The sequence below is a fragment of the Peromyscus leucopus genome, chromosome X (assembly GCF_004664715.2).
Source record: "Peromyscus leucopus breed LL Stock chromosome X, UCI_PerLeu_2.1, whole genome shotgun sequence".
Lineage (NCBI taxonomy): Eukaryota > Metazoa > Chordata > Mammalia > Rodentia > Cricetidae > Peromyscus > Peromyscus leucopus.
The window spans coordinates 135,645,936-135,659,259 of NC_051083.1; the positions used below are offsets into that span (position 1 = coordinate 135,645,936).

A 13,324-nucleotide genomic window follows, 5' to 3' on the forward strand; every position below is an offset into this window, starting at 1 on the left:
TTTAGCTCTCTAACCCATTTTGTGTGTTGTGTGAGGTCAATTTAAAAAATTGTTCTGGATGGATATTCCATTTGCCCAGTACCACAGTTGCCAAGACAGTCTTTTCCCCCATTGAATTACCTTGGTGTCTTTGTGGAAAGTCAGGTGGCCATATGTGTATGAATCTATTTCTGCATTCTTAGTAGCATCACATCACTCATTGAAAAGGACTGAATACTTGTCCCCATACCTCTGGTCATATTTGGAAGTCCTGTCCCACAAAGGGACAGTGTTGGGAGATGGAGCCTTTGAGAATAATTGTGCTTCAAAGAGGTCATGGTTTGGGGGCCTTGGTAATAGGGTCAGTACCCTTCTAAGAAGAAACTTCAGTGTCTCCTCTCTCTACCATGTAAGATTACTGTAAGAAGATAATCATGCACAAGCCAGGAAGAGGGTCCTTACCAAGAGTGGAATCTTTTAACACCTTAATCTTAGACTTCCCAGACTCTAGAACTATGAGCCATAAATGTCTGTGGTTTATGCCGTCAAGTCAAAATGTTACTTTGCTATTGTATCAGAGCTGGCTAAGACAATTAGTCTATCTTACATTATAATCTCTTCATTACTGTAGTTATGTACGTCTTAAAATCAGATATTGTGTGTCACTGTTGTTTGTTTTACATAATCTAAGTTTGTTTATTGCCACAGAAGTTAGAATACTGCTTTGCTAGGATTTAATTAGGATTGCATTCAATCTACAAGTCACTTTTGGGAGAGCTGATCCTAGCAATATTAGCCTAGTGAATACCCTGGCTTCCACAGTTCCAGTTGTTCTAGGTTCCACACCACTGCCTTTGTGCCTGTCCTGCTATTCCAGCCCTTAACTTCCTATACCCTCCTATCATTCTTTCATAAATATTTTTTGAGAATTTCATATATGAGTACTGTATTTACATCATTTTCACCTCCTTCTCCTCCCTCGATCCCTTCCCATGTCCCCTCTCAAATTCATGGCCTCTTTTTAAAATTGGGGTGTGTGTGAGGGGGGAGGGAGGGAGATCGAGATCCCAGGAAAGACCCAATCTCCCTCTCTCATCAGTCATTAATACTTTTAGTTCTTCATGTAGGGTGGAGCCTTGTAAGATTTCCCCTGTCCACACTGACATGTCAACTGGTGCTTTCACTGTTCAGGTCTTGCTTAAGCCAATATTGTTGAGATTTCATGGGTGCAACTTGCCCATCATATACAGAGGACACAATCTCAGAGCAAATGCCTTGGTCCTCTGGCTCTTGCAATCTTTCTACCCCTTCTTCCATGATGTTCCCTCCCTTTATTCCATGCAGCTAGTGTGTGGGCTGCTCACCCCTCTCCTTCATCACTTCCTACATGTTCTTCCTCATCTAGGTCTGATAACCAATCCCATGAAAAAAATCCATGCACACTCCCAAAGAGTATTCCCACCACCAGCTCTTCTGATCCCCTAGACAGATCCTACAGCCCTTTCCTCTTGAAACATCTTTGCTCTATCCATTTCTCATGTGTTTTTACAGTAACCTCTGTTTTGTGAGCCCTTTCTCTGGCCCTTGGAGATGTGTATAAATCCTCATAAAGGCTTTTGGGGTGGAATGAGGCAGGTTCTCACTCTGCATCCCCAACTGGCCTCAAATTCCTGGCAATCCTCCTACCTCAGTAGAATTACAGAGGTACACCACCAAGCCTGGTTTTGTAAACTTCAAACAATGTAAGCATCCCACAAGTCTGCTGCCCCAGGAAGTTGCTATGAGAGCATCTTTTTGTCCTCTGTCTGTGTGCTCACTGTGAATACAAGTAGAACTCTAGCTGGGAAAGCTTGGGAAAATAGCAGTTCTTGGGTCCTAATGCTAGCCAAGCCACGCACTGCACATGGAAGGAAAGTGGAAACGTAGAAGGGCACCCACTAGAAGAAAAGCTGCAAAACAGAGACTTCAGGGAGCAAGCTAAATGTCCCATCTACATGTCTGAGGGTAGAGCAGCCAGCTGAATGCTCTGTGAGGTTTCACTCTGGCTTTATGGATGATATAGGCACTAAGTTAAAGTCAGGGAACAATTTTATATACCAACTTGGCCAGGCTATAAAACTCAGATTTTGGTTAAACAGCAGTCTAGATGAGGCTGTGAAAATAATTTTAGATGAGATTGACATTTAAATTGGTGGAATTTGAATAAAGCTATTCATCTCCCCAGTGTAGGTAAGTCTTGTTCAATCAGTTAGAGGCTTTAATGAATGAAAGTTTAAAAGAATGAAATTACCCAGAGGAAGGGGTGCTACTCTAGATGTCCCCTAGACTTGAACTACATATAGCTCCACCCTCAGTTGCTAGGTGGCCCAGTTGCTACTCAGCCTCTACATAATGTGAGCCAATGCTTTGAAGTCTCCTGATAAATGAAGAGAGAGATTCCCAGGTATTGTGAGAATCCTGACTAATAGAGTCATAAAGTCATAAGTACTAGCATATAATGATTAAGTGTATAATGAAAAAACTACTTGACATGGAGGAATACTTCAATAAAACATAACTATGATGGAGCATTATTATACTTTGTCGTGTAATTAGACAGATGTAATAAATAAGCAAGAAAAGAATTGCAGAGCAGTACAATTGTCAAGCTATATTTTAGAACTATAGAAAAGGACTAACATTTCTTAAGGAGACAGGATTTTACAGCATCTAGAACACTTTTAAAAGTCATTTATGAGCAGGCATGTGACACACCTGTAATCTCTGCACTGGGAAGGCTGAGACAGGAGGATTGCAAGTTTGGAGATGAGGTCTGTGGTACAGCTCAAGTTAAGAGAAGGTCATGAAGGTGGGCTTGGACCCTGTGTGACTAAGAAGTAATACACAGAGATATGCACATAGGGAGAATGTCATGTGAAGATGAAAGCACCAACAAGACACAGAATGACCAAGGTTGCAGAAACTACCAGAATCCAGGGAAGAAAAGTGGACCAGACTCCCCTGAAAAACTCAGAATGGACCCACCCTGCTGAGACCTTGATCTTGGCCTTTATGGCATGCTTTGCTATGGCAGCCCTAGAAAACATAAAGCCTACTCTAACCCCCATTCAAAGGTGATTTGGGTAAGTGAGATGGTTCAATGCATAAAAGAACTTGCCACACAAGCCTGACAATCTGAATTTGATTCCTGGAACCCATAGTGGGAGGAAAGACATGATTCCCTGAAAGTTGTCCTCTGACTTTAACAGGAGCACTATAGCATGTGTACATGGACACCACACACACACACACACACACACACACACACACACACACACACACATTGCACACTAATAATAATAAAGGAAAGATTTTCTAAAAAAAAAAAAAAACACTCTTCACTACCCTGAAGTTAGGATAAACTCTTCTATACAGCATTACATTGCAAAGAAAACAAAAAGTGAAATTATGAGCTATCTCTAATACAAAGTGAAGGAGCTGCCCAATAGCAAACCTCTGAAACATGGTCAAATCGTTACTTGAGGGAAATAGTGGTTTTTGAAGACCTTGGTTATTCAATAAAGAAGATGATCCAGGAGGTTAGTCTTCATCTCAGAAAAGAATCTAAAATTAAACCAGAGATGGTAAATAGATGGAAATAGTCAAGATAAAAACTGAAGTTAATGAAGCAGAAAAATTTTAAAATGAAAGAATAAGTCAAAGGTTTAGGTTTGTTTTCCTTTTAAAAGTCCAATAAAGGGATGTAGAGATGGCTCAGTGGTAAAAGTGCCTGTCTCACAAGCATAAGGACTTGAGTTTGTATCCCCAGCACCCATATAAAAACTGAGCAAGTCAACACATATCTATAACCCTAGCAGTGACTAGGGGGAAATAGAAGAATCCCCAGGCTTCTCTGGACAGCCCATCTAGCCAATTGGTGAGCTCAAGTTTTAGTAAGAGACCTTGACTCAAAAAAATAAAGTGCAGAGTAATTCAGGAAGATGCCTAATGTGGACCTCTGGCATGTACATGCACATGTGGACACACAAACACACATATGCACAAACTCAAAAGAAAGGGCCAATGAAAAAGATAATCTCTCACAATCCTTGTTAAGACACGGCTCGGAATAAGAAAGGAGACATCAGTATAGATGCTAAAAAAAAATGAAAAAGATTGTTAATAAAAACTTAAGCTGGGCGGTGGTGGTGCATGCCTTTAATCCCAGCACTTGGGAGGCAGAGGCAGGTGGATCTCTGTGAGTTCGAGGCCAGCCTGGTCTACAGAGTGAGTTCCAGGACAGGCTCCAAAACTACACAGAGAAACCCTGTCTCAAAAAACAGAACAAACAAACAAACAAACAAACAAAAAACCTTAAAATCCCTCAGGAAATTGACTATGAAGTGTTTCAAAGAAAGGCATTTATGACTTTTAAGATGTCTAGTCAAATGTCACTTATGCAAATTTGTGAATGTGTGGGAAGAAGATGCAGGGAAGAATGTGAGGGAGTCTCTCTCTCTGTCTCTCTGTCTCTCTGTCTGTCTCTCTGTCTGTCTCTCTGTCTGCCTCTCTCTCTGTCTCTCTCTCTCGTCTCTCTCTCTTCTCTCTCTCTGTGTGTGTGTGTGTGTGTGTGTGTGTGTGTGTGTGTGTGTGAAAGGGGGAATGTGTATGGAGAGTCCTGTGTGTCTGGTTGTGTGCTCCCACTGAAGTTCATGTGTTAAAACCAAGGTGGTGCTATTATGAGCCTTTGGGGGTTAAGTAGTCATGGAGGCAAAGTTCCCATGAATAGCATTAGCACCCTTAGTAGAAATTCCAAGGGATGAGCCAATCCCTTCCAACATGTAAGAATGTCAGTAGCTATATCAGAGGAGCTGCAGTTAGCAATGGAGCTTTTGAAGTTCAAGTCACTAAATAGCAAGGCTAAACCCTGGAGAGGGGACCTGGGGTGATTGTCTCCAGAATGTCCCTTGCTTCTGTTGTGCTTTCTCCTGCTTGCTGCTGCTGTGTTCCTGCTGTATTTGGCATGGTGTGATTACTATGTGAAAGGATACCACTGTATCTAGCATAGTGCTATGGGAGTTCTGTATGTCCTGTGGGAGCCTGTTCTTGGGTTCCTCATGGCTTTACCCAGCAGGTCTGCATAGAGGATGATTAGGACCACGGCCTGAGTGCAGGTGTCTGAGATGATCTGCACTTGGCTGTGCTGGGGGGATGATCTGTATGTCAAGTTGCTCTGATTGGTCAATAAATAAAACACTGATTGGCCAGTGGCTAGGCAGGAAGTCTAGGCGGGACTAACAGAGAGGAGAATTGAGAGAACAGGAAGGTGGGAGGAGACACTGCCTGCAGCAGCCGCCAGGACAAGGAAGATGTAAAGTACCGGTAAGCCACGAGGCACGTGGCAAGGTATAGATTTATAGAAATGGACTAATTTAAGATATAAGAACACTTAGCAAGAAGCCTGCCACAGCCATACAGTTTATAAGAAAAATAATCTCTGTGTTTACTTTGTTGGGTCTGAGCAGCTGTGGGACTGGCGGGTGACAAAGATTTGTCCTGACTGTGGGCAAGGCAGGAAAACTCTAGCTACAGAAAACACCCTGACAAGCAGCATGTGAAGACGCTGGTAAGCCACAAGTCACGTGGCAAGGTATAGATTTATAGAAATGGATTAATTTAAGCTATAAGAACAGTTAGCAAGAAGCCTGCCACGGCCATACAGTTTGTAAGCAATATAAGTCTCTGTGTTTACTTGGTTGGGTCTGAGAGGCTGTGGGACTGGCAGGTGACAAAGATTTGTCCTGACTGTGGGCCAGGCAGGAAAACTCTAGCTACAGTATAGTGTGATTGTTTCTTGAGAAAATCCCACTCCTTACTGGGAAATTTACTTGCAGATCATAATGAAGATGATTTTTATAGAGCAATGATGATTAGTTAGATCAATGATTTAATTGGACTTCCTGAGTCAGCCTAAAAGATACAGGTGGTTAAGACGGTTAGTGAAGATGAATAGGGAAATGGTTTAGGTTCTTCTGTCAATTGCTCCAATAAGAGATACACAAAGACAAAAATAGGCTAGAAGTTACCTTCCCCTTTGTTAGATGTGAGATTTGTAGAAGATGGAAAATAAGAACAAGGAAGTTTCATGCATTATAAACCCATGAATTGTGCCCGCTGGCAAAACAGGCTGATGACCAAAGAAAGCAATTATGTCCTTACACCCAAGGTTAGGTGTGAGTTCCTTGGTCATGTAACTTACAGAATTAATTACAGGCCCAAGGTATGCACCTTATGCACCTTGAAAAAGCAAATTAGATGATCCTATTGTGTGTAAAGAAAAACAGATGGCTAGCTAGACCATTTGAGTAAAGTTTTGTAGAGTAGAAATAAGAGAGGAATCTGCTATACTGAAACCGCAAACAGCTGCCTACCAGTGCAAAAGGAACTGGCTGAAATATATTTGACTTGTTTAAACTTTGTTAATTAATAATAAAAGAATCATTACTTTGGGGTGAAGATGTTATGGTGGGAAAATTAATACAAAGAAAAATGTTTAACTACTTGTGGGCTTCTAAGGAAAACATAATTTGTGGTCTTAATGTCATTTCTTCTTATGTAAAGATTTTAATTTGTTTTTGGAAAATATGTAATTTGTGGTTGTGAAGTAATTTTTTCTTGCATAGAAATATTTGTATTAGGAGGTATAAATGGAGTAAATAAAATAAGAGATATAAGAAAGAAAGATGTAGAAATAAAAACACCAGGGAAGAAATAGAAGGGAAACATCAGGGAAGAAGTAAAAAGAAAGATATAGAAGGGGAAGAACTGGGAAGAAAAAGTGAAAGAAAAACAACACGGTCAAAGAACAGAACAGGAAAAGAACAGTAAGAAAAAGTAGCAGAGAGAAAAAGAAAATGAGTTAAGCTTTGGCCCTCAGATAAAGTGCCCATGTGTGTCTGTGGGTCTGTCCAGTAGTTTGCCTACTCCACATCTCCTCTCCAGTTTCTCTGACCTGCTGTGGGCTGGGCCCCTCAGCCACATGCAAACACATCAAGAAGGTGCCATTTATGAGAAATGAAATTCTCACCAGACAAAGAGCCTGCTTGCACCTTGGTCTTGAATATCCAGGCTCCAGAATTATGATCAATGAATTTCTGCTGCTTGTGAGTCATCCCATATATGGTACTTTGCCGTATCAGCTACAGCTGAGTAAGACAAGAAGCAAAAAACCCTTAAGTTTTCAGTCCAGGTACAAGCCTTAGCAGGTTCAGATATTCAAGGGAGGTTTTTATTTATTTTTTAGATAAAGTCTCGTGTGTCCCAGCATGGTCTTATAGCTGAGGACCTTGAATTTCTGATCCTCTTGTCTCCATCTCTTGCGTGCTGGGATTATAGGCCTACACCACCAAACCTGGTTTATTTGGTGCTGAGCATGGAACCCAGGGCTTTGTACATACTGTGCAAGTGCTCTGCCAACTGAGTGCCCAGGCCCACTAAGGAATTTTAAAAAGCAAATTAAGAGGCTAAGGGAAATCAAGTCCCTAATAGAAAGAGAGAGTGGGGAAGAGGTATGCTTGAGCTGCAATTAAGAAAAGCAGAGTTTGCATAATCCTGATGGAACTTCAGCTTGGTAAAAGAAATTAGGAAGGCAGCCCTTGTCATTTTCTTCCAGGCCTGGTGCACTCTGTCTGCTGCATTGCTAATCCATTTGGCATCCAGACTGGAGTTTCAGGAGCATCCTCTGTTCCTTGCTGAGTAGCATCCTCAGGTGCAGGTGTGACATAGGTTGTACAGCCAGTCATCCTACTGGGGAACATCTACCTCTTTCTAGTTGAGGGGCCTTAGAATCCAAGCTGTCCTGAATGTGTCCTGAATTTCTCTTGGGGAAACATATATGGGTGAAAACTTATGTATCTCATGATGGTCGAAGTCGCTCTGTTAATCCTTTCAGACACTGCCCAGCTGGGTCCCATTGAAGCTACACCACCTATAGTCTCACCAAAAGCAAAGAAGCCCTTCATCCTCCCTCATCTTCAACAAATATATGATAGTCTTTTGTTGTTGTTCTAGTCATTCAGATGGATGTTAAATGTTTATAAATTTTGAGAGGTAATGATTAAATGTTAACATCTATTAGAAATGAAGTTATGTAAACAAGCTGGACATGGCAACACTTGCTTATCATCCCAGTACTTAGGAGGTGGGAGCTTGAGGATCAAGAGTCCAAGGTCAGCCTTGGCTACATAGGGAGTATAAGAGCAGTCTGGGATACATGAGACCCTGTCTCCAAAAACCAAAAATAATAAATAATATAAATTGAAAAAGCAAGTTACATGAAAACAAAAGGAGATATACAAAATCTATCACATCTTAACTGGCCACATTTTACTCTGTATTGATGTACATCTAAGCAGACCACAGTAGAAATCAATGCCATAGTGTGATACCACAAATCTCTTCCTGTACAGTCTTATGCCTACTCTGTCCTCCTCCTATTGACCACAGTGAAAGAACTACCCCGTAGAGGTTTATGGGCCAGGGCATGGCAGTGCTCAATTTATTCCTGCTTTGTTGACTGCCACGACTTGAGAAAATAATGGAGAACATGTTAATACTGCAGATTAAACCAGAGTGCTGCCTCTGTGGCCATAGCATTGTAGGTAATGTGAACGTATGGAGTTCTAAGATATATCTCTGCTGCTTTACTTTCAACTTACTCATTAAGAGAAAAGAAACTGTGAGCCAACCAGTGCTCATCATGGGTGGGACAGACACACACACACACACACACACACACACACACACACGAGTGCATTCACTTTCCTGGAAAGCCAGTTGGCATGAATTCATCGGCACATTACTGCTTTGGAGGCAGGTCTCAGCTTGTCTGTGCTAAATGGAAAGATGCTTAATGCTTAGCCTGACCAACCTGAGTGGGCATGAAGAACTTAGGGACAACATCCAAGACCAGACTACCAGGAGGCCAAGGGCATTTGGATAGCTGAGGCAGAAATCTCAGCCTCAGGGAGGGAAAAGCACAAAACAAGACCACTGTGGAGGTGTCTGTCATAAGGTACAGATAGGGCAGCTGATCCTGGAGTTGAGCCTTTCTGACCTGTCATTACTTAGTAGCAGGGACAGCATTCTAAGGGCACCACTTTCTGGTATAGGCTGTCCACCTGAGCCTGGCCAGAAGGAAAAGGGATCCAGCCTGAGAAACACAACAAATACATGAATCAGATTTTGCCTCTTCTAGACACAACCCTCTGTGACCTCCACTGTCCTCAGTCTCAACCAGGCCAAGAGACTATTCTGACGCAACCATCACCAGTGCTCTGCTCTCATCATCCTGCCACCACACACACTGAAGCCTCTCTAGTCGTTTTGACCTACTTAGGGGTTCCCAAATGGGCCAGGCTGGCTCAATCGAGGCTGGAGGCTTTGCTCATGTGAGTCACTCTGGGGTGTGGCCACCCCACCCCTTCTTACTTGCCCCAGCATTTGGTGACACAGCTCTTACCTGGTCTGACTTACCACAAGACAGGAATGCCTCAGGGTGGGGCCCCACAGGCAGCTCACCAGAAACCTGAAGTCCAGCTGAGGCAGCTGGTGAGAAGTTGCCCACCCAAATCACTCCATGAAAGAGCTGAAACCTGGGATGAGTTCCATTCTGGATGGCACCCTATGTGCCAATCCATCTCTCCTTTACACCTCAGGTCAGCTTGGTGCCCTAGTCTGCCTGGGTGGCCCCCCTCCTGTGGCATCCATGTGCCACATGTCCACAAACGAATAGATACCTGTTTTTCCCCAGTGCCCTATATCAATTCATTCATGCTACTTTGCTGAGCAGGGGCAAAGGAGGACAAGGGTAAGAGCTAGAGCTGGGCTTTGAAGAAGGCATGGACTAGCTCTGTAGGCTCAGTTAGCCCTTCCAGTTCACTGCCTGGAAGATTCAGCCTGCTCATCCAAAGGGTCTAGCAGAAAGGGGCAACACTCAAAGGGACCATAAAACATACCAGAGAAATAGCCAGAGGCTCAAGGTCTAGTGCCCCAACCTAACATAAGCCCATTGGAGAATCCTGCATACTGACATCTTCCCCTCTACACACTCACAGTCAGGTCAGCATGGCCCCCATCTGTGCCTTGGTGGGATAGTTTTGGGTATGGGCAGAGAGAAGTCTGGCTAGTAAATCAGCAGGTAAATAGTTGGTGATATTTATTGATAAATGGGGTGAAAGGTAGAAGCCCTGAATGAGCAGACTGCAGGAGCCCAGGCTAGCCAGAGGGTGTTCAACTGGAGGTAAGGCACAGAGAAGGCTCTAGGATCCTATGGCCAGGTAGGCCAAGGCTGAGGAAGGCCAGGCAGGTGCTGCTGAGAGCAAGAACATGTCTTAGAGCCTGGATGAACGGATAGTGCTGGCATTCAGGCCTCAAGTTTTGGACCATCAGGTGGCACATACATGGGCTCAATGTGAGCCCAGCTACAGGCCTGCTCATCTGCCCAGGCAAGCAGCTCAGCAGCACGATGCAGGAAGATCAGAAGCAGCGTGTGTACATCACCCTCTGCTGAATGGGCAGCACTGGGCTCTGCCTGGAAGTAGCGGTGGAAGAGACTGGCCAGGCTGTAGCTCTTGCGGCCTTGAGCCCTGGTTCCATGACTGTGAGCATGGTCCAGGCCTCGCAACGCAGGCAGCGTGTCCAGGCAGACAGTGTCTTGGGGCAGATGGGCTCCCAGGCGTTGTAGCTCTGTGCAAAGCAGTGGGAAGTCATAATCGAAGCCATTGTGGGCCACAAGGCAGATGGGGCCCTCCTGGCGGCTCAGGAAGCCCTGCAGTGTCCGCACCACAGCACCATTGAAACCAGCCTTCCGGCAGTGCATCAGGCCTTCACTGCTCAAACCAGTAATCTCACTAGCCTTGGCAGTAAAGGGGCGCTCCGGGCACATGCACAGTGTGAGCTTGTCCAGCACACGGGGCAGCACCAGAGCACCAGAGTCGTCCCGCTCTGGGTTCTCCAGGGAAGAGCGGTGGACAGCAAAAAGGGATATCTCTGCAATCTCAGGATCCATGTTTGGGAGCCCAGTGGCTTCCAGGTCCAGGAATACAAAGGTCTCAGCCCGGGGCAGCTCAGACATGCTGATGTTCTCACAGGAACAGTGAGGCCTAAAGCTGCCAGAACAAGTGGCATAAGCCAAAAGGCTAAAGAAACAGGAGCAAGGCCCCTTTGCCCACAGCCCCTCAAGTCAAAGCTCTATCACTCAGGGCCTCACTTCCTGCTGCTCCACCCCACCTCATGAGGCCTTTGGTGCTAGGCATAATTTCTAAGGCTCATATCCAGAGACACTTTTAAGGGGACTCCATGGGGCTAAGATCAAGTGACCAGGATCTGTTACTGCTGTCCATCCCTCCTGTTTTCCCCAGGTCTCTCTGCAGATAACCTTAGCTCTGCCACCCAACCAGGCACAAAAGAAAGGCCTCAGGTACCTAGACTTTAGCCCAGGCCCCTTTCCCTTTTGCTGCCAGGCCCAGATCTAGCCACTGTTCCCATCAAGGAGGGAGGCAGTATAGTCCACAAATGGTGCCTTGGCCAAGCCCCTTGGTGGAGACACTTTGACTGGGAGCCTCAGGCATTATGCCCTGCTTTCCACCTTTGGGTAGCAGGCAACAGAGGGATCTGGCATGAGGGCTCTGGTCTCCCCAACCTTTTCTTTACCAAACAAGTGCTGCCTCAGGTTGGCTTCTACCTGCCTCCAGGCTCATGGCACTGTCCACCCATCCCCACCACACTTACCTGGGACAGGCTTCAGTTGGCTTCCAGGGCTTCTGGGCACCTGTCTCTTCACAGGCTGCTTCAGGCAGCCTTTAATCAGAGGCCATAGCCCGCCCCCAGCCACCAATTGGGCAACCAGGAGGCCTGAGGCCGCAGGACCTGTGCAGCCGGCTTGCTTGCCGCCTCCTCATGAGCTTGCAGCCACCAGGCCACACGCCCCATGTTTATTGACTGGGAAGCAGGCTCTGGCTGCAAGCAGGTTCCAAAAAGTGATGAGCACTGTCACAGGCCAGAGGAGTGTGTCCTCACAGGAAGAGGAAGTCAGAGTATGGCGGAAGGCTGTGTCTGCTGCCAAACCCTCCCTCGAAGTCTCAGAGGGACTAGGTTGTGGTTGCCAGATCTGGACAAACCAGGTGTGGTACTTAGCCCTATTCTGGGACACATTACACACAGACAACAGGTCCTCTTCTCCAGGCCGTGGTTTCTTCTATCAGTGGGGATATGGGTGCCCTTCATGAGGTTGTCATGATCTCAGGAGTGACAGGGACATCTACTTGTGTCATGTTTAGCCTGTGAATGGGAAGTCATACTGAGGACAGGGCCTTGGTCTTGCATCAGTAAACGGGGTGGCCTCAGGAACATCTCCAATGTTGATACTATCTGGTTGCAGCTCACTCACCTTGTGGCCCAATCTTCCAGCAGCAACCAGGGTGGTGATCACTGCTGTAGGGTATGACACCAAAGGTTTGACAGTCAGGGGGATTTGAGACCTGATGTGTTACAAGCATTTATTTAGTAGAGTTGTGGAGAAGGCAGGGGGGATAGGCAGGCAAAAGAAGGCTATAAGGCAATGAGGCCTGACCCAAATAGCCCTATGGGTGTGGCTGAGCCAATTCTTTGAATTTCTTAAGTGGAAAGGTGACCTGGAGACCTCAAAGACTCTAAGGCAGTGGCTCTCAACCTTCCTGATGCTGTTGTTTATGTTGTGATGACCCCCAACCATAATATTATTTTCATTGCTACTTCATAACTGTAATTTTGCTACTGTTATAAATCATAATGTAAATATCTGATATGCAGGATATCTGACATGCGACTCTTGTGAGAGGGTTGTTCGACCCCCAAGGAGGCCGTGACCCACAGATTGGGAAATGCTGCTCTAAGGCCTTTCCTTCCTCACCTGACTTCAGATGAGGGGGACCATCAAGATGTGAGAGTAGCTAGAAGGCCATTCTGGCCTCTCCTGAAAACTTCATTCCAGAGCTAGGTATCCAATACTGCAGGCCTGGCCTTCTAAGGTTGTGGTGAATGTTGTACCTGCCCACTGCAGGTACTCCTGAGCCTGTCCATAGTGTTGCTTCAGAAGGACAGGAGAGAACAAGGACCTGCTTGCCCATCAATCTCTCCCAGCAGTGTTTGAGCAGGAAGGGCCTGGCACCCAGCTGTCCAAAACTACCCAGGGATCCTGGGGGAACCAAAGTGCAGTTTCAGGAGCAGGGTGAGGTAGGCAGCCACAGGTGCGATAATGGGCCTCACCAAGGCATGCCTGTTCCGGTGCTCGAAGGGAGGGAGGTGGCTGTGACAAGTACACTACTCA

At 45.5% G+C, this 13,324-nt stretch overlaps 1 protein-coding gene across 1 annotated transcript; it reads right to left on the reverse strand.

Moving 5' to 3' along the window:
- Nucleotides 1–10,145: 10,145 nt before the first annotated feature.
- On the reverse strand, nt 10,146–12,742 carry Trex2 (three prime repair exonuclease 2). The gene is made up of 2 exons (XM_028888578.2): nt 11,749–12,742; nt 10,146–11,126 (listed from the first exon to the last, which is right to left on the reverse strand). Exon 2 carries the CDS (start codon nt 11,090–11,092, stop codon nt 10,382–10,384), a length of 711 nt encoding a protein of 236 aa, XP_028744411.1. The 5' UTR covers nt 11,093–11,126; nt 11,749–12,742; the 3' UTR covers nt 10,146–10,381.
- Nucleotides 12,743–13,324: the final 582 nt, after the last annotated feature.